The sequence below is a fragment of the Triticum aestivum genome, chromosome 7B (genome assembly GCF_018294505.1).
Source record: "Triticum aestivum cultivar Chinese Spring chromosome 7B, IWGSC CS RefSeq v2.1, whole genome shotgun sequence".
NCBI lineage: Eukaryota > Viridiplantae > Streptophyta > Magnoliopsida > Poales > Poaceae > Triticum > Triticum aestivum.
The window spans coordinates 405,281,116-405,303,094 of NC_057813.1; the positions used below are offsets into that span (position 1 = coordinate 405,281,116).

Consider the following 21,979-nt stretch of genomic DNA (forward strand, 5'->3'; position numbering starts at 1 on the left):
AGAGGGAGTAGGAAAGGGGGCGCCGCCCCCCTTCCCTTGTCCAATTTGGACTGCTAAGGAGGGGGCGGCCTACCCTGGCTGCCCTCCTCTCTCTCCACTAAGGCTCATGGTGGCCCATTAGTTCCCCCGGGGGTTCCGGTAACCCCTCGGCACTCCGTTTTTACCCGAAACCACCTCGAACACTTCCGGTGTCCGAATAACATGGTCCAATATATCAATATTTATGTATCGACCATTTCGAGACTCCTCGTCATGTCCGAGATCTTATCCGGGACTCCGAACAAATTTCGGCCATCAAAACACATAACTCGTAATACAAATCGTTATCGAGCGTTAAGCGTGCGGACCCTACGGGTTCGAGAACTATGTAGACATGATCAAGACACGTCTCCGATCAATAACCAATAGTGAAACCTGGATGCTCATATTGGCTCCTACATATTCTACGAAGATCTTTATCGGTCAAACCGCATAACAACATACGTTGTTCCCTTTGTCATCGGTATGTTACTTGCCCGAGATTTGATCGTCGGTATCATCATACCTAGTTCAATCTCGTTACTGACAAGTCCCTTTACTCATTCCATAATGCTTCATCCTGCAACTAACTCATTAGTCACATTGCTTGCAAGGCTTATAGTGATGAGCATTACCGAGAGGGCCAAGAGATACCTCTCTGAAACACAGAGTGACAAATCCTAATCTCGATCTATGCCAACCCAAGAAACACCTTTGGAGACACCTGTAGAGCATCTTTATAATCACCCATTTACGTTGTGACGTTTGATAGCACATAAGGTGTTCCTCCGGTATTTCCAGGAGTTGCATAATATCATAGTCTGAGGACCATGTATAAGTCATGAAGAAAGCAGTAGCAATGAAACTGTAATGATCATAATGCTAAGCTAACGGATGGGTCATGTCCATCACATCATTCTCCTAATGATGTGATCCCATTCATCAAATGACAACTCATGTCTATGGTTAGGAAACTTAACCCTCTTTGATGAACGAGTTAGTCAAGTAGAGGTATAATAGGGACACTATGTTTTGTCTATGTATTCACACATGTACTAAGTTTTCGGTTAATACGATTCTAGCATGAATAATAAACATTTATCATGAAATAAGGAAATAAATAATAACTTTATTATTGCCCCTAGGGCATATTTCCTTCAACAAGGCTATATGATTTTATAGGGATAGCGTTCTTTAGCATTGATATTTTAAAAGACACGATTATCTGTTGATATTCATGAATATTGATGCCTTTATGTCAAATTATAGACTATTGCTTTGAATCATTCAGATCTAAATATTCATACCATAAAAGAAAGATTACATGATGAACATGTTAGGTAGCATTCCACATCAAAAAATCTGTTTTTATCATTTACCTACTCGAGGACGAGCAGGAATTAAGCTTGGGGATGCTTGATACGTCTGCAATGTACCTATATTTTTTTATTGTTTCATGCTATTATAGTATCAACCTTGGATGTTTTATATGCACTTATATATTATATTTTAGGACTAACCTCTTAACCTAGTGTCTAGTGCCAGTTGTTATTTTTGCTTATCTTTTCCTTTTCAGAAGTCAGTATCAAACGGAGTCCAAACGCTACAAAACTTTTTGACAATTTTTTTCTGGACCAGAAGGGACTCTAGAAGGTTCAAGAGAAGACTTGAAGAGTCACGAGGGAACGATAAGTTTGGGAGGCACACCCCAGGGGGGTAGACGCGTCCCCAGGCTCGTGGGCCACCCATGACACCTCTTGACCCAGTTCCACCTCTATAAATTTCGAAATATTCCCAATACATCGGAGAGTGACCCAAAATACGTTTTCCGCCGCCGCAAGTTTCTATTCTTTGGAGATCCCATCTGGAGGCATTTTTTGGTACTCTGTCGGAGGGGGAATCAATCACGAAGGGCCTCTACATCAACCTTGTTGCCCTCTCGGTGATGTGTGAGTAGTTTACAACAGACCTACAGGTCTATAGCTAGTAGTCAGATGGTTTCTTCTCTATCTTTGATCTTCAATACAATGTTCTGCTTGATGTTCTTGGAGATCTATTCGATGTAAACTTCTTTCGCGGTATGTTTGTCGGGATCCAATGAATCGTGGGTTTATGATCAGTTTATCCATGAATATTATTTGAGTCTTTTCTAAATTCTTATATGCATGATTATTATAGCTTTGTATTTATCTCTGATCTATCCGTTTAGTTTGGTCAACTAGATTGATTTATCTTGCAATGGGATATGTGCTTTGTAATGGGTTCAATCTTGCGATGCTCTATACCCAGTGACAGAAAGGGACAAACACGTATTTGTATTGTTGCCATTAAGGCAAAAACAATGGGGTTTAGTTATATTGGTTGGATTTACTTTGTCTATATCATGTCATCTTGCTTAAGGCGTTACTCCGTTATGAGCTTAATACTCTAGATGCATGTTGGAAAGCGGTCGATATGTGGAGTAATAGTACATTAGTAGAAGATGCAGGGCCGGTCTACTTGTCTCCGATGTGATGCCTATATATATGATCATTACCTTGGATATCGTTATAACTATGCACTTTTCTATTAATTGTCCAACAGTAATTAGTTTATCCACTATATGCTTTTGTTCAAGAGAGAAGCCTCTAGTGAAAATTGCAGCCCCTGGGTCTATCTCTATCATATACTAAAATCAGAAAAATACCTTGCTGCAATTTATTTAGAGTTCTTTTATTTTGTGTTTTTGTTTATCTATCTACCATTATCAGGCTTGATCCTTACAATTAACAACTGAGGGGATTAACAACCCCCTTAATCGCATTGGGTGCAAGTATTTGTTTTCTTTTGTGTGTAGGTGTTGTTCACGAGGTTTTGCGTGGTTCTCCTACTGAATTGATCACTTTACTTCTTAACTTGGGGAAATACTTATCTCTACCATTCTACATCATCCTCTCCGCTTCGAGGAAATCCTAACGCAATAGCACAACTCTAGGTGATCGCGGAGGAGAACGACGCCAGCCACGCTTTGTAGGTGCCACGGACGAACTATCCGGCGGCCGGTGGGACGACATAGGCGCCACCATTTCCATCATGGACCTTACATCCATCGATGACGGACAAGGCGCAGACTCCTCCGAGGATGAGTAAGGCACTGGAGGCGGCAGGCTCTGGTGTTCCATGTGGGCCTGTCTGTTTCGGTTGTTCTATTCTTCCTCCCTGGAGATCGCACCTTCACTTCACGGGTCTTATCACCGGTGCTCATGGAGATGACGAGTACGACAAGGGCTTGGACGCCGGGCGCCACCATCGTAGGATAGGTTTAAGACCGGGTCTTTTTTTCCTTCTAAATGTTTGAAAATCAGCCGTATTTGCATGAATGTTTTCCCGTTTATAATGAAATCCGTTGTGTTTGCATCAATTTTATCAGGTTTGTTAAAAAAATGTTTGAAATGTATGCGGGTAGCGTTGGATGACGGCCTCCCGCATCTATGTTCATGGGCTGGTCCCTCTGTCTACGAATGGCCGCAGGAAGAAATTTGGAGAGCTCAACTGGGTTTCGAACTCAAGATCGCACGTCTTTTAACGCAATAACCACTAGACCAAACACATTATGTTGTTTTGCAACTAGGAAAAAGTGCTACTTAACCGTTCTTTTAGTGAAACATTAACATAAATCTGAAAATTAGTTGAAAAGTTAATTGACTTTGAGAAAAAAAGTTCATCGATTTTGAAAACTAGTTCATCAATTCTTTTTAAAAGTTCAAAAATTGAAAATAGTTTCATGAATTTGAAAAAAGTTCATCAAATTTGGAAAAAGTTCATCGATATTTTTAGAAAATCATCGCATTTGTAAAAAAGTTCACCGAATTTTTTTAAAAAATCATCGCATTTGGAAAATGATCATAGAATTTGGGAAAAAGTTCATAGAATTTGAAAAAAGTTTATCGAACTTGAAATATAGTTCATTGAATTTTCAAAAATTCCATCGAAGTTGAAAAGAGTTCATGAAATCCGGTGAAAGTTTTTCATCAAAATTAGAAAAAGGGAAAAAAGTAAATAAAAATAAAAATAAAAAAGGAAGAAAAAGAAAAAAGAAACACCGAACCATTACGACAGGGTTCGAATCCTACAAAAGGAATGTGGGCTGGCCCGCCGCGCAGGGGGGGGTGTGCGCCCTGTATCATTAACACTGTATTTGGCACTGAGGGCGCCAAATAGGATTTGACAGAAATTTGCGAGTTGTCATTGGAGTTGCCTAGGGGACATGGGCCGATTCCACTCGTATTTCTCGCATTTTTTTTGAGTCTACTCGTATTTCTCCCATGACCAGGCAGGCCGAGGCTGTATCCCCGTTGTCCCGACGGATCATAAAATGGCCTGGTACGACACGGCGTTCCCTAGAAAAATAGCCCGAAAGCCCACCTCCCTGCAGGTCCAGCCGCGCGGCCGATGAAAATAATCGATCACATTTCTCAAAAAAATAAAAAATCGATCACGGCACCACGGCCACTACCCCACGTTTCATTTCTCCCCTCTCACATGCTCCTGACCACCAAATCAATCAAACGCGGACTTCCTCCCTGAGACGCACGCACCGCACCTCACCTCACCGCCCCGCGTCGCGAGATCTCAAATCCCCGATCCGACCCCACCGGCGGCGATGGCCGGCAAGGAGCTGAGCGAGGAGCAGGTTGCCTCGATGCGGGAGGCCTTCTCCCTCTTCGACACTGACGGCGACGGCCGCATCGCCCCCTCGGAGCTCGGCGTCCTCATGCGCTCCCTGGGTGGGAACCCGACGCAGGCGCAGCTCCGCGACATCACCGCCCAGGAGAAGCTCACGGCGCCCTTCGACTTCAAGCGATTCCTCGAACTCATGCGCGCCCACCTCCGCCCGGAGCCCTTCGACCGCCCGCTCCGCGACGCCTTCCGCGTCCTCGACAAGGACGCGTCGGGCACCGTCTCCGTCGCGGACCTCCGCCACGTCCTCACCTCCATCGGGGAGAAGCTCGAGCCCCACGAGTTCGACGAGTGGATCCGCGAGGTCGACGTCGCCGCGGACGGCACCATCCGCTACGACGACTTCATCCGCCGCATCGTCGCCAAGTAGTGGATTGATCCGTATCCCAGCCCGCTCAGACTTCTTCGTATTTAATAACTCCTTCTTCGCGTGATTTTATTTCGTATCATCTGATCTGATCTGCTGCGCTTCTGTTTTGTGCTTTGGTTTCGGTGTGGTTCCCCAACTGCCCTAGGGTTTGGATAAAAATGGTGTGATTATGGATTAATGGATCTGTCCGATGGTATTGCAATGTAAAGTGTGGATCCTGTTACTTTCTGTGATTGATTGATTGCTTCATCAGAAACCAGTGAAATGCGCCAGTTTATGCATTGATGTTAATACAGCCTATGATTTGTTTTTCTTGTAATTGATGGCGTCTTATAATTTCTTATGCTAGCACAGGAGAACTGGATTTATTATGGAGTTGTAGGACCTCTGCCGTTGGCATAATTTGTTTTTGCCGGGAGGGTCATTCTTGTTTCAGTTGATCGGTTAATATCATGGGGCTGTTGACAGGACTCTCTTGAATTTATTGCCACACAACAATAAGGTTGTCCTATGATATACCGATACATGTTGAAATCGATCACGCAATCCAATCTATGGTTCAGTTACCTACACTATTAGGAACTCTGTCTAGTTTTGCTGGGTCATTGATTGATCTTTGTTTTGCTACACTCACATCCCAGTGCTCGCCTTTTTCACAGTAAGTACTTTTGTGTAACCCTATTAGTTCAATACGTTGTCATGCCTATTTTAAATCTTACTTGGGATGGTAAGGTTCTGGATCAAATTTAGGCATGTGTAGAGCAGCAGAACTATAATCTAATAAAGTAATATATCGGCAAAATAGCATTTCACAAGCCAGTATTTTCAGTTTACCTGCAATATTACGAATTTGTTATGGTTTCACTCGATCAACCTTATTTTGTAATTAGACGGTAATTTCGTCACTTCAATAGGCTGAGTTGTTTTAGTAACCAATATATATTTTATGCTTAGAAGAGTTCACTCTACTTAGAAACTTACCATCTGTTTATACATATTCCTTATTTGTCACTGGAAGTTTCTGGACTCCATATTTGCCACTCATTGTATGAGTGGCACGTGCGGTGCCATAATGTCATTGACACGTGTTGGAATCGTGTAAATTTCCAGTGGCATATAAGAAATTATATTACCAGTTTGGTATATATTCTCTCGGAGCTTGGCCATGCTCATCAATATTGCCATGATCCATGCACCACCTCTCTAGCTTCTAACCAAAATATTCTGTGCATATGACTTGATTTGTATAAGTTTGTGTTGTTGATCCTTGGTAATGAGACCTATGTGCATTTATGTTGGCGTACTACTTCTTATCGAGGCTACTACCTTTTGTTGTTAGTTTACACGAAGGGCAGCTGCTAATGTTCTTGTAGATGGCATTAGGTATAGGCTTCAGTTGTTGAAGGGACCAAAATCCGACTCTGTTGATTGTATAATATACATCAGATGCAATGCATGAATCCTTATGTTGAGAATCTTTCTGCGCAGTTCAGATTTTTTGCCATGTTTTATTTAGGCATGAAAAAATTATGATTGGTTGTCCTGTGTTCAACAGAGTTCAAAGGATGTAAAAATGACTGTTCATTTATCCAACATGTGATTCTTGCTGCAGCAATCACCTCTGTTCTTCATTTGTAATTATCTTGCTGAATCTCTGGTAGATCTTGTTAAATCACCTGCTCCTTGCAGGTCGCAGCTAGCCATACATCTTGGAATAGATAAGCTGCTTGTTTGCCCTAGCTTCTGTTCAAGGCCAGTGATATGTTTGGTATATAGACGATCTGCATTCAGAATATTCGCTGTGGAGTCACATCCATTGGCTGTTTTTGCTGTTTAATCGTTCGTCGCATGTCTTATCAGCGGCGTAATGTGTGTCTCTTGTTTTTCTTCATATTCCATCACATTTCTCTGATAGCAACTTGTGAGAGGACCAGACAGAACCCTTCTCTGAACCACAATGAAGCTATACTTGATTTTCCACGTGCTCTTCTCAGAAAGTTCGGGGTTGTGTTTGATGGAGGACGAGCTGGGTTGGGTGACAACCTAAACCTGTATATCAAATTCCATTTTGTTGTCTGGTTGGTTGTATTATTCTTTTGAGTGTACGGTGAAGGGTGACATTGTGACGCTACATGTTTTTTGCTGAAATGCTTTGGTGACGTTGGGCACGCTCAAATTTCTAGTTAATATACTGGAAAATCCAGTTGATGTTTTCTATGTTAAGATGGCTATGTCATCAAAAGATAACAATGCCCTCACCAGTGTTTCCTGATTGAAACCTACACACCCGAATGAACAGAACGACTGGATCTGCGTGGACATTGGCATCTCGGATGAAAGATTACAACCATTCATACTCCATGCAAACTCTAACAAACTCTTGCACAACTGATGTTCTGGGTTTTCCATGTACTCCCTCTATAAAGTAATATAAGACTTTTTAGATCACATTTTATGACCATTCTAATTTAGTAGGACTAAGAGATAGAAGGACTGATAAGGAAATGAAACGAGTCAGAATTTCTAAACTTGCAGCAATATTGTCTTCCCATCTTCCGAGGGCAAAAGATTTGGAAATAAAAAATAATAATAACAACACAATGCTCACACTCACATGCGACAATATACCATGGAAAAACTGTGCAAATGAGCTTAATGAAGCCTGAAAAGATAACCTATTTTCACGGATTTAGAGCAAATATATGTTTCTTAGGAATTTGTTTTTTAGGGGTCTTAAAAACTTGGTAGTTTATTATTATTTTTTTGAGCGAAATCTGTATCCTTTAAAAAAAAGAAAAAAAAAGAAGAAACTCCAAGCTAAGGCGTCCAATGGGCCATAAAACCATCCCAACCGGGCTAACACGTACTGACGGCCTGGCCCAAAGCGACGCAGCCCTAGCACTACACTCCCTGCGCCGCCGCTCATTATAAGTAGCACCCCAAAACCCTAACCCGCACGCCCCAATCGCGCCGCCGCTCGAGCCCCTCTCGCCCTTCGCGCCGCCGCCGCTGCAGGCAACCGTCGCCGCCGTCGCCGCCGTCGCCGGAGCTAAACCCCTCGCCTGACGCCATGGGGCGCATGCACAGCCGCGGGTAACCCCTCGCACCCGGTCTCCCGTATCATCCTTGCTTCGCTTCAGTTGTTCATCTGGTCTAATGGCTGCTCCTGACTGTGTGGCGCAGAAAGGGTATCTCGTCGTCGGCGCTGCCGTACAAGAGGACTCCCCCGAGCTGGGTCAAGACCGCCGTCGCTGATGTGAGCCCCCTTCGGTTGCTCTCCGACCTGGCGGATTTCTTCCGATTGGAGTGGTTCTGATGCTGTTGGGTCTTGCGCAGGTCGACGAGTTGATCACGAAGGCTGCGAAGAAGGGTCAGATGCCCTCGCAGATCGGTGTTCTGCTCCGTGACCAGCACGGTATCCCCCTTGTGAAGAGCGTTACCGGAAGCAAGATCCTCCGCATCCTCAAGGCTCATGGTCAGATCCGTCCCCTTTTAAACACCATTCCCATTTTCCTTGCGTTGTTCATGCTTGTGCAAGGGTGTTGATGTTTGAGGATTTCGTGTGTAGGCCTGGCGCCGGAAATCCCAGAGGATCTGTACTTTTTGATTAAGAAGGCTGTGGCCATTAGGAAGCATCTTGAGAGGAACAGGAAGGACAAGGACTCCAAATTCAGGCTCATTCTTGTTGAGAGCAGGATCCACCGTCTTGCCCGTTACTACAAGCGCACCAAGAAGCTCCCGCCCACCTGGAAGTAGTAAGTTACTCTGGTCCTTTTACCTTTTACCTAGCTAGGTTTACTACAACTGAACGTGTGAACTTGCCAATGCTAATCGGTTAGTATATTAGTACCTATTTTGTGTTACACCAGTTGATTCAGTCCTGCATGTTTACAAATTACTATGTAGAAAGCTTCAGGTTGGTCAGCTGTGCTACTCAAATTGCATTTTATGTGGAAAGCTGCCTGTCCTGTTATCCTTTAAAGTAACTAATTATGCTTAACATGTGGCTGCTGTGTTCTGAGCTGCTGTATGCATATCTGTATGCTATCTTGGTTTTTATGGGTTTAGGGTTGTAAACGCATTAAACGCATTCCACTCAGTAGCTTATTTAATCAAGAGTGACATCTGTTTGCTTCAAGTTTAGGTGAAATTGACTAGTGCCAACAGAATGTGTATAGACCTGAAACCATGTGCCTCTTGTTTGGTTGGTTCATACAAGAGTATGCAACTTGAAAAGAAGATTTGTTTTATTTTTATAAAATGCTTCTTAGGAATTAAGTTTTACTTTGTTGTGGTATTAGTTGTTAGGTTGGGTATGGTAGGCTGGTGTGTGCAACTTTTTTCTGTTATTTCATTAATGGGGTTTTTGCTGGAATTTTCAAGCATTCCCACAAATACATTTCATCTTTGGTGTGATGCTTCCATACTCTAGATAGTAGCAGAAGTGGAGAATGGGCCTGTTTCATTCATCTGTGCTTGCATTTTTGCTAAGTTGCTTTGCGCTCTGGATGGGTTATGCCTTTTCATACCTGCAGTTGTTACGAGTGTAATCTGACAATTTATCCTTGATTGTCTGCAGCGAGTCTACCACTGCCAGCACTCTGGTGGCTTAGGAGGGCTCTTCATCTGGTGTGCTCTTACCGGCTTCAGGATGGTCTTGTTCTACATATTATCAATTTCATGTAACGCTTTTGAGTTTGGAGCGATTTAGATGAACAAGAGACCAAATTTTCTATGTTTACTTGGAGAATCCCATAAACCATTTTTGGTTTTGCAATTCTGTCTGGTTCTGTTTAGTGTCTATCTACAATTAATCAGTTAAAATTAGACATTGTGATATTCGTGTTGTCTGATCTGAGTGAGTGTAATCGCTGCTTTCAGTGCACTCAAGCTCGGATAGTTTGACTATATGGTTATTGCACATCCGCCTAAAAAACTGTCACGTTTCACTTTTAAAAGCATGCTGTCAGCGGAACCAACGTATAATGTGTGCTATTTTGATTCCAGCCTAATATATTTATATACCAATATACTCCTAAATATATCTCTTTCTAGAGATTTCACTATGAACCATATATGGATGTATATAGTGCATTTTAGAGTGTAGATTCACTCATTTTGCTCCGCCTATAGCCCGTTGTGGAATTTTCACAAACACTTATATTTAGGAACAGAGGGATTTGATGCAATCTTTTGGTTGCTAGACAATGTTGTGACGATTATGCAGAAACACACAGATCTGGCCTTTCATAGGAGAACGTTAAAAGGGTTGTGACGATTATGCTAAATATTGGTGAATGCACTGGCGAAGTTAATAAAAGTGAGACACGCTGCTATGCACACTATTTTGGGAAATGGCACATGTCCAACCATCCATCCATGTAAAGTGCACCACACCACCGGATTGACAATCAGAGCCCGCGTTATGCGCCGCGCGCAAAAAACCTGTTTGTCACGCGCGCTTCGGCTGGTTTAGCGCGGCCGCGAGCGCTGGCTCCAGCAGCCGCGCTATAATGCAGCGCCCGCGCGTCGCTCCAGCAGCGCGTAAAAATACAATGCGCGCGACTCGCTGGGCGCGTGCGACTTACAGCATGGGTTTGGAAACAATTATAAAATACAATGAACATGTGAAATTTGTCCACAAACATCTTCCAACCAAGTCATGCCCACAAGTTCATACCCACAAGTTCATCCAACCAAGTTCAAAATGCAAAGTAAAAGTTCAAGACATATAAATGAAAGACACATCAAACATCTTCCTCGTCTTCGTCCTCATCTTCCGAAGACGATTCTTCCGCCTCCGAAGATGAATCTTCCTCCCTATCCTCATCACGCATCGCATCACGTGAAGCTCCGACGGTGTTGGCAAGATCTTCAACGGCATCTTCACGGGAATGTGTGTGAGGAGGCACATCAAAAGACATTCCACCCATGGCCGGAGGTGCACCCATGCCTCCCATGAGAGTAGCGAAACTCATGCCTCCCATGGCGGCCATAGTGTCAGAGGGTGCTCCAAAGCCACCCATGCCTCCCATGGCGGTCGGAGGTGCGCCCATGCCTCCCATGGCGCCCAAGCCACCCATGCCTCCCATGGCGCCGAAGCCACCCATGCCTCCCATGGCGGCCGGAGGTGCACCCATGCCTCCCATGGCGACGAAGCCACCCATGCCTCCCATGGCGCCGCCACCCATGCCGCCAAGGCCACCGCCACCCATTGTGCGGATCATGGCTCTTTTTTGGATCAAGACTTCTTCACGAGCAAGGTTGACATATTCCTTTTGCGCACCATTGAACGAAGATGTGTCCAAGAAGAACAAGTGCTTCTCCCATTCCAACAACCTAGATCGCTCTTCCATGCCCACCTTCCTCTCCTCCAATGCCACTTTCCTCTCCTCGGCGGCCACCCTCCTCTCCTCGGCCGCCAACCTCCTCTCCTCGGCCGCGGCATCTTGGTTCCTTGCCATTTTCCTCACCTCGTTGGCTTCTTTTCTTGCCTTCACAATAGCTTCCATAGCATTTTTGAGCTCATCATCTCCTTTCCTCTTCTTCTTTTTGGTTTTGTCTTTCTTGCACCCATCCGGTCATTTTGGCTTCGAGTATGAAACCGAGTTGGGTGTGGGGCTTCTCTTGCTGTCATCACTTGATGCATCCTCCTCCTCATCATCATCCACCTTGCGTTTGTTGCTCAAATGCAAATCATCCAAACCATCACGGTTTTTCCATTTCTCATTATTCTTTAACACTTCATAGCAATGAGACAAGGTAAAGAACCTTCCTTTCTTGATCTTCCCCTTCTTGGTTTTCCTCGTCTCTTCTTTGAACAAGTTTTGTGCAATGTTGTACTACAAGAAAAACAAAACAAGTTAGCACTTCGGACACCAAAAACAAGTATGAGATGAACATATATGAGATGCCACTTACTCTATCATCCTCATTTGTGCCACTTGGGTTAATCTTGTCAACTGACTTTTGTGCGGCCGCCCACTTTTGACAACCGGAGTTGATTGTGGACCATCGGGACCGAAGTGATCTCTCCGAGCGGTCAATTCCACTCATGTTGTGAGCATCAAAGTATTCTTTCATTCGCCCCCAATACGCATCTCTACTTTGATCACCTCCAATGGATGGATCCCTTGACACTTGCAAATAAGTATTGCATAGTAACTTGTCATCGTTGGTGCTGTAATTGCCCGCTCTTCCTTTCGGCGCGTCGACAATGCCCTCACCCTCCTCGTCCACCTCAAACTCATGGTCTTCCAAATGGATGTCATTGGTTTGAGACCAATGCGAATTGTTGGACCCAACACCCATAGTTGACATGTATGCATCATCATTGAGACTACAATTTTTTTGAACAATGCAAATAAGCTATCTATATGTGATGATGCATTGAAAAACAAAAAGAAAATAAAAGTTAGAATTTTTTTCACCTTGGGGGCATTTCGTCGAACACATGGTGCGCGTTGGCGGCCGACTCAACGAGTGAGCTCGTTGGCGCTTCGGTAGCCGTCGCGGCCGTCGAACGCCCTGCAAGCTTCTTTCCCCTTGCCTTCGTGCCACCGGAGCCGTCCGCCGCCTTGTTTTTCTTCGCCGAAGTTTTGCCCTTCTTCGGCCGCCCCGCATTGGGGAGCTTCGACGGTGCGGCGGCGGCACGGGACGGCGCCGGCGCGACGCCACCCGTCGCCGTGGTCATCCGCGGCGGCAAGAAGAGGCTGCGCGCGAGGCCGGCGCTCGGCGGAGCTCCGGCGGTGGCGACGCCAACGCTACCCGCGCTAGGGTTTCCGGCGGTGGCGGCGGCGGGGGGGGGGGGGTCGCGGCTGTACAGCGGGGAGAGCGGGGCACCGATGTGCGCGTCCATGGGTGGCGCCGGTGCCGGCGCGCGCGGGGCGTAGGAGGAGGAAAGGAGGAAAGAAGAGAGTGCGGCGCGAGCGGTCGAGTGTGCCGCACGCTGTACAAGGCGCCCGAAATACGCCGCGCGGGATGGCGTTTCCGACAGCGCGCCCAACTCGGTATAGCGCGCGCGCTGTTATTGCGCGCCCGCTGGAGCGACCCGCCGCGTTGCGCACGCGCTAAAACCGACGAATTTGCGGCGCGGCGCTAGTTTAGCGCGGCTGTTGGAGATGCTCTCATGCGAGGATCAGGACAGGAAAGTGTCGGATGTAAGGGGTGACCCATTTTGTCCGTGGGCGTCTGTTTGGGTCGGCGCGGATAGAAAAGTCGGCCCAACGCATCGACCCAAACGGACGCACGTTCGCTTTTCGTTCGTCTACCGGCCCATTTTTGAGCCGGATTTGCGTCAGCGCGGACACGAGACGGATGCGCGCGCGTTCGTCTTCTCCTTCCCCCTGGCCTGCTCGTCGATGGCAGCCTCCACCATTTTCCTCCCCCCCTTTCCCCGCGCGCACTCCCGTCGCCCGCCATGGACGACTACCTCGACGCCGGCCTCGCCTCCCTCGCCTCGTCCGGCATGACGACTGCCACCTCCGGCAAAGGCAAGCCTCATGCCCCCCCGCAAGACCGCCACCGTGCCCAAGCCGAAGAAGACGCCAACGCCCGAACATCGGGCAAGGGAGTCGGCGAAGAGGAAGGGCCGGAGGTACGTGACAGACGCGAGGGATGAAGCCATCACGGCGGCCGTCGTCGCCGCCGCCGCAGCAGCAGGAGGTCACCAATGCGAGCGTCGCAGCGGCAACGAGGGAGGCGCTATATATGCTAGGGTTAAACCCTAACCAGCAAGGCCTCGTCAACGTCGCTATGGTCGCGGCCAGCACCGGCTCATATGCGCTGTCTCGGATGGTGCTGCCTGACTCGCCCCGTGCGTCGACGACACAACCGATACCCGGCTTCCACGTCTAAAAGTAGGCCTCCCGCCTCTCCGAGGAGTGCTCACCCGAGGTGAGCGTGGTGGCGCCTTCCACGCCCGTGCCCGCGCCTATCGACCTCAACGCCACACCGGTGGCGGTGGCTCATCATCCGGAGGCGCAAGGAAACACACGCGACACATGCCAGCCGACATGGAGGGCATGATGAGCAAGAAGGACTCAAGGGAGGAGGAGCGCCGACGAACAAAGAAGAACAAATGAACGCCTTCATGAATATCCAAAGGAGGAGGCTTGAGATGGATGCGAAGAAGCAAGCCAAGATGCTTGAGATGGAGGCGGAGAAGCAAATCAAGATGCTAGTGATTGAGGCTGCCAATGCCAAGACCAAGGCAAAAGAAGTGGCTCGCGCGAGCATGATGACCGGGGTGGAGACCATGAAGGTGGATCTCAACACTGTGTCGCCAAGGAAGAGGCCGTGGTTCGAGAAGATGCAGGCCGACATGCTCAAGTTCGACGACGAGTGACCAATGGCGGCGAGCGCCATCCTTTTTTGTAAGTTGGCAAGTGTGCTGACATGATCACGGCCGTGATGGCATGGTCGAACTCCTGCCTCTTTTTTGTGTGCTGGCATGTGTGCCGGCCGATGGCAAGTGCGCCAGCAAAACTGTGTGTTATTTTTCTGAAGCTGGCATTGTATGCCGGAGCTGGCATGGTGCTGGCATGAACTTTCAGGCGACGACATGGCCGCTGGCATGAACTATGGCCGCGGGACTTCTTTCAAAATTTGCGTGCGTACATGAAATAGGTCGGCGCGTTGGGCGCACTGCCGAGCCAAATCTCAAACGGGGCGGACGCCGAGCAGGCGACCGACCCAAACAGACGAAAAGCGGACAAAAGCGTCGTCCGTTTGGGTCAGCGTGTTGGAGTTCCTCTAATTCATATAATTCAGAAGAGGAAGGTCGGTTGAGTACTTTATTGTCAGAATAGGTTTTGTCCACTTCATTGAATTTATGTCATTGATACAATGGACTTGCTTGCCAGGGTGCTGAGTTGTTAAGACCCCGCTCTTGAGTGGATAAAGCAGCCAGCGGAGGTGAAGCCTAAGAGCAAGAAAGAGCAAGAAAAGAGAGCTCGAAACTTCTTTCCATTACATTCACAACTTGCCACTCTAGCCAACGCACCCATTCTTGCTCACTTTCCCAGTATTCTTGCATGTATCTTTGAAAAGGGCGAGGTGTTGTTTAGGGTTCCTACCCCATTCAACATTTTGCATTTTGGTTGCTTTCTCTTTTGCAACTCTTTTATAGCAATGACCTTCATATTCGTAGGCTAACCCAGACATCCATCACTCTCAGAAAAAGGATGCCAACACCATCGAGACAAAAGGCATCGGTATTCTCTAATCTAACTTGAATTCAGATCAATAATCAATAGGCACAAGAAGAAGGCAAGAGTGCGGTTTTGGCTAAAATCAACTCTATGAGGAAGGAAGAACTCAGCGGTGACTGTGGGACAATGATTGTATCAAAATTCAGAGGTGAAACATGCAAATCTTTAATGATGCAATGCTAGCTAAGAAAGTATTGATACTAATTAAGCATCCTGAAAGCTCTTGTGCACGAGTCAAAGGGTTGTTTGGGACTGTTTTGCTCCCTAAAATTCATCTCCGCTTTAAAAAACGCAAGCCGAGGTAGCTTCACGATATGTCGCTCTACAAAAAATCTAGGGTTAGGGTTAGAATCCGGGGTACAACCCCTGTTTTTGTGAAGCTCTTAAAGGGGTGCTAAAAAAACTCTAGAAGCTAGAGTTGGGGGAAATTACCCACCACTACCATTAGTAAGTGGACATCCCTTTGTTTTTCCCACGACATCCAATCAAGTAGATCATTTTCCACCAAATTTCTCATTTTTGAAGCTAGAGCTAGCTGAAAGCCAAACACGATAAACTACTCTTTGGTGGAGCTGCAACTCCTATATGGAACTGCTCCAAAGTACAATTGGTGGAGTGAAGCTGATTTTGGTGAAGCGAAGCAGTCCCAAATAGACCCTAAAGGGACAATATTTGTGATCCTTGTACTGCCACATGGTCCTTGTACTGCCTCTTATACATCACCTACTCATGCAAATCAAAGACTTCAAAGCTCTTATGATCATGCTCTCATTATCATTTGTCCTAGAGGTAGATGCTCTTGAAGTGTACATTCATAGTGTGTTTTCACCATCTTCATCTTCGTCGCCTCCAAAGTTTTTTTCAACCAAAATCTTCACCATCTCATGACGAGTTGAGGTGGCAATCATCTTCAAACAAGCTGCTCCGACCCAACAAACCTTCACATGCCCACTCACCTCCACCTTAGTTTGACGTTAGCTAGAATCATAGTTTAAGAAAACCGAACCGGCACTAGTGCAGGCGACTGCTATACAAACTGTTTTTTACCCCCTTTCTGCGAAAAAGTTTTAAACCTCCGTCTTGCTTGTGTGTGCGAAGGGGGGGGGGGGGTCCTTCCCACACGACCCAGAAACCGTCGGGATAGATCCTCCGGTCACACACGCGAAGCAAAAAGAGCTCGTGTGCTATCGGCCCAGCCATCGCAGACAATTATGCACGCCCAATTATTTTCGTTTGTATGTACATCCCACAGTGAATTCCAGACAAACTTTTCCTTTCGTATGTACATCCCACACAGTGAATCTGAGACAACGTTTCCGTCCGTACGTACATCACACACAATTTTCTCCATCACATCGTCTGTGATAGCGTTGCCATTGCAGACGATATTAATAATGCTATCGTTTGTGTTATCGAATGCATCACGCACGGTGCCTAGAAGAAACCATGTGGCATAGGCTGCCCATCACACACACCTCTTATGTGGAAAACCTTTGTGCAAGGTGGCCTAATGCAAATAGTAGTCCACATGAAGTCATGTGTGATTGTTTATTGATCCAACACGTTTACTTCCTAGAAACGGTGTGGGCTATCTGAGGTCATCGCCCATGGTGTTGTCTCAATAACCGTTTGCAATAGAAAAACCCAATAAGCAGGCTAATTGGCCTATTATTTTGAATCCGTTAGTAATCAAATTAACAATTCATATTAAACACACAATATATTTCATTTTCGTATTACGGAACCATGATTTCATAATTGAAATACATCAAGTACAACATCATATAGCTTCAACACTCACTTACACCATATAGGCATATAGCTATCTACCCCATTACACAACAACACCAAATTTCACATGCAACATCTAAAACCTTTGGAAATTAACATCATAGACGGTAGATAGACAGATGAATCTTAATTGGAAAACTGCTGAAGTGGAAGGTGAATATTGAGCCTTCGATGTTGTTGAAGGTCCTTGCAACTTTAGCCCAGTGCCAGTGGATGATTGACCGCCCATACTTCATCCTCTTGAGGAAGACTTCAATATTGTATCGTGGGTGTTGTATGAATATCTTCCTTGCCTCTTGATTATACAGGCGGTTTGGGAGGCAATCATCAATGGACTACTTTGGAAAGGTCTGAAAACAAACATATGCATAAATATCTTCTCTAAATTTTGAAATGGCGCAAAGGAATAAGAAAACAAGGTATAAGAGTTAGTACCATCCTGTAGTTCACTGATGTCTTCTTCATTGTGCAGACAAAGGTCTTGTTCTTTTTCATCGCTAGTTTCTTTATCCTAACAATCTTTCTGAGTTTCTTGACTTGACTGATATTCATGGACATCTCATTTCCCCATATGCAAAATGGGTCGAACAGTGGGTCAAAACCTCTGACAGCAGGACCTACATGTGCAAGACCAAATTATTAAAAACCTAAATATTAGAATGGTTTCTGCAATTGCACAATAATGTGCTATTAGCCAAAGGACCATGCATGTGCAAACCTTGGTGGTAAACCTCAGTGCCTCCCATTGTTTCCCTGCAACACATATAAGTTAGTTATTGATCAGGTTAAGTGAGAGTTGGCATACTATCAGCAAAATATGTTGATGTAAAATAAACACATTGCATATTCAAAAGATTAATTCGAGCCACATGGAAAAACCATTTATCCAAACCAAGCATGCTTAAGAACTAGGAAATATATGAATTGTATATGTTTCTCATGTATTTAGTACATCCAAATTCGATTTATTTCTCACATGCATAACAATACAAAATTGTACCCACAACAATTGAACATCGCACCACAACAAAGAACCAAACAGCTAACTGAACACCACAACAAATGAACCAAATAGTTAACTGAGCACCATATTGCACAATGGAACATACTAAAAGATCAGACAGAGACAGTTAACCAAACCAAGCATGCTTAACAACTTGGAAATATAGCAATTGTATTTGTTTCTCATGTATTTTGTACAACCAAATTTGATTTATTTCTCACGTGTATAACAATACAAAATTACACCCACAAGAATTAAACATCACATTGCAGGATTGAACCAAACAGTTAACTAAACATGACAAAAAATCAACCAAACAGTTAACTGGGCACCACATTGCACACTATATAGAAACAATACACAACACGATTCACTAGAATTTGTAAAGGAAAGGCAGGAGTAGCACATGCAATAGGTAAACCGAATATGCTTAACCGGCGTAGCTAGCTAGCTGAACATAGGTCCTTATAGTGAGCTAAAAAAACAAGCTACTCCTTATCATCGGAGATATCGGTGACGATGGGCTCCTCAGACTTGGAAGAGGGCGAGGCCTCCACATCGTGGGTGCCCTCCTTGAGTGGTGAGTTGCCTGAGCTGCTCTAGGCACCAACCTCCTAGCTCTGGAGTTGAGGTAAGCACGGGCACACCGAGAAAACACCTCGTACTCTTCGTTGAAGGCACCGACGGTGGCCTCGAGAAAACACCATGAACTATCGTTTAAAGCAGGCAACTGTGTGGCAGCATCCGCGAGGCATCACCGGTGGCCCCAACGGCGAGGTGCTCCTCCAAGATCTAGGGGTCAGCACGCATGGCAGCCATCGCGACCTCACCCGCGCGTCCGACTGCGATTTGCTTCTTGCTACTTCTTGAGCTTGCATTGGTTTTTCCCTTGAAGAGGAAAGAGTGATGCAGAAAAGTAGAGATAAGTATTCCCCTCAGTTTGAGAACCAAGGTATCAATCCAGTAGGAGGTACACGCAAGACTCCAATCTATGCACCTGCACAAACAATCAAACACCTGCACCCAACGCAATAAAGGGGTGTCAATCCCTTCATGGTCACTTGCAAATGTGAGATCTGATAGAGATAGATATAAAAAATTACTAAAACGTAAAACAAATAAAAGTAAATAAATTGCAGCAAGGTATTGATAACCCACAAGTATAGGGGATCGCAACAGTTTTCGAAGGTAGAGTATTTAACCCAAATTTATTGATTCGACACAAGGGGAGCCAAAGAATATTTGCAAGTATTAGAAGCTCAGTTGTCAATTCAACCGCACCCGGAGATTAGTTATCTGCAGCAAAGTGATGAGTAGCAAATTAGTATGATAGTTTTGATAGTAGTAGAAATAGTAACATTAACAGTGATAGCAATGATTTTATAGCAAGTGTAACAGTAACAACAACAATAGTAACTTATCAAGAACAATACAAGAGAAATTCGTAGGCATTGTATCAGTGAATTCATTGGATGATATTCATCATATAACAGTCATAACCTAGGGCGATATGGCACTAGCTCCAGTTCATAAATATAATGTAGACATGTATTCCGTAAATAGTCATACGTGCTTGTGGAAAGAACTTGCATGACATCTTTTGTCCTACCCTCCCGTGGTAGTGGGGTCCTATTGGAAACTAAGGGATATTAAGGCCTCCTTTTAATAGAGAACCAGAACAAAGCATTAATGCATAGTGAATGCATGAACTCCTCAAACTACAGTCATCACCGAAAAGTATCCTGACTACTGTCACTCTGGGATTTACGGAGTCTAACACGTAATAGGTGAATATAAGTTGCAAAATCGGATCTAGAACATAGATATAATGGTGATAACATAAACGGTTCAGATCTTAAATCATGGCACCCGGGCCCAAAGTGACAGGCATTAAGCATGGCAAAGTCATATCAATATCAATCTTAGAACATAGTGGATACTAGGGATCAAGCCCTAACAAAACTAACTCAATTACATGATGAATCTCATCCAACTCCTCACCGACCAGCGAGCCTACAAACGAATTACTCACTCCCGGTGGGGAGCATCATGGAATTGGCGATGGATAAGGGTTGGTGATGACGAAGATCGAAGATCCCCCTCCCTGGAGCCCCAAACGTACTCCAGATCTGGCCTCCCGATGAAGAACAGGAGGTGGCGGCAGCTCCGTCTCATGAAACACAATAATTCTTTCTCCCTGATTTTTTCACCAAAAATAGGAATTTATAGCGTTGGAATCAGGCTCTACAGGGCTACCAGGTGGGGACAACCCACCTGGGCGCGCCAGGAGGGGGGCGCGCCCTGGTGAGTTGTGCTCACCTAGGGCCCCCCTTCTGGTGGTTCTTGGCTCTAGTATTTTTCTTTTATTCCATAAAAAATCTCCAAAAAGTTTTGTGCCATTCCAAGAACTTTTATTTCTGCACAAAAACAACACCATGGTAGTTCTGTGCTACTTCTTGAGCTTGTGTTGGTTTTTCCCTTGAAGAGGAAATGGTGATGCAACAAAATAGAGATAACTATTTCCCTCAGTTAGAGAACCAAGGTATCAATCAAGTAGGAGGCACAAGCAAGTATCCAATCTATGCACCTGCACAAACAATCAAACACTTGCACCCAACGAGATAAAGGGGTTGTCAATTCCTTCACGGTCAATTGCAATGTTGAGATCTGATAGAGATAGATATAAAAGCTCACTAAAATATAAAACAAAATAAAAACAAATAAATTGCAACAAGGTATTTTTGGTTTTTTTGGTTTATAGATCTAAAAATATATGATGGAAAGTAGACCCGGGGGCCATAGGTTTCACTAGAGGCTTCTCTCTTGAAGGCAAATAATATGGTGGGTGAACAAATTACTGTCGAGCAACTGATAGAAAAGCGCAAAGTTATGATGATATCCAAGGCAATGATTATGCATATAGGCATCACGTCCATGTCAAGTAGACCGAAACGATTCTGCATCTACTACTATTACTCCACACACCGACCGCTATCCAGCATGCATCTATAGTTTTTAGTCATAAAAAACGGAGTAACGCCTTAAGTAAGATGTCATGATGTAGAGGGATAAACACAAGCAATATGAAAAAAACCCATCTTTTTATCCTTGATGGCAACAATATAATACGTGCCTCGCTACCCCTACTATGTCACTAGGTGAGGACACCACAAGATTGAACCCAAAACTAAGCACCTCTCCCTTTGCAAGAAATATCAATCTAGTTGGCCAAACCAAACCGATAATTCGAAGAGAAATACAAAGATATTGATACAGACATGCAGCTATCCAGTATTACTATCAGTCCTACTGTTCTGGTCGATATGTTAGTCACGCAGAGAGAGGCAAGAGAGGGCAAGCTAGAGCATGAGATAGTGCAACGTAAAAATAGAAGAGAACGGGAAGATGTCCAGATCGCATGCAACATTATCTATTTGGCTGTTTGGTTTCCACGAATTAAAAGATCAAGTTGTTTGTTAGTTGAGTACAAGGATCAGGTCAGGTACGTGCCAGCCCGTAGCTCGGCTATGGCATGGGAAGATCAATCTGATTATTTCTTTGCAAGGAATCGGCCACCTGAACGACCAAGAGTTACACGCACAAGGAAGTTTATCAGGTGGAAAATCATGAGTTTAAAGGAGTCTGGGTGGGGGCCACCACATTGGAAAAAACAGACCAAGGAGCAAACTAAAGATGCGTACCAAAAAATAAGAGTCCAAGTTAGGAATATTTGTATCAGTTTTATACCGGTTGGTTGTTTGCTAAAATATAAAGCACATAATCTAGGAGAGGGTTAGACGTGAGAAAGAGTCCATAAGTTTTAGGAAAGCTAGCTTGGATGCGTGTATTTTGTTAGATGGTTTGGCT

The 21,979-nt window shown here is 45.0% G+C and overlaps 2 protein-coding genes across 2 annotated transcripts; both read left to right on the plus strand.

The window, feature by feature from the left end:
• The first annotated feature begins 4,525 nt into the window (after positions 1-4,525).
• On the plus strand, positions 4,526-5,426 carry LOC123155717 (probable calcium-binding protein CML7). The gene has a single exon (XM_044573863.1). The coding sequence runs from the start codon at positions 4,661-4,663 to the stop codon at positions 5,105-5,107; it is 447 nt and encodes a 148-aa protein (XP_044429798.1). The 5' UTR covers positions 4,526-4,660; the 3' UTR covers positions 5,108-5,426.
• Positions 5,427-7,998: 2,572 nt separating this feature from the next.
• On the plus strand, positions 7,999-9,884 carry LOC543174 (40S ribosomal protein S13-1). The gene is made up of 5 exons (XM_044573862.1): positions 7,999-8,200; positions 8,291-8,363; positions 8,444-8,582; positions 8,676-8,862; positions 9,687-9,884. The coding sequence occupies exons 1-5, from the start codon at positions 8,178-8,180 to the stop codon at positions 9,718-9,720; spliced, it is 456 nt and encodes a 151-aa protein (XP_044429797.1). The 5' UTR covers positions 7,999-8,177; the 3' UTR covers positions 9,721-9,884.
• Positions 9,885-21,979: the final 12,095 nt, after the last annotated feature.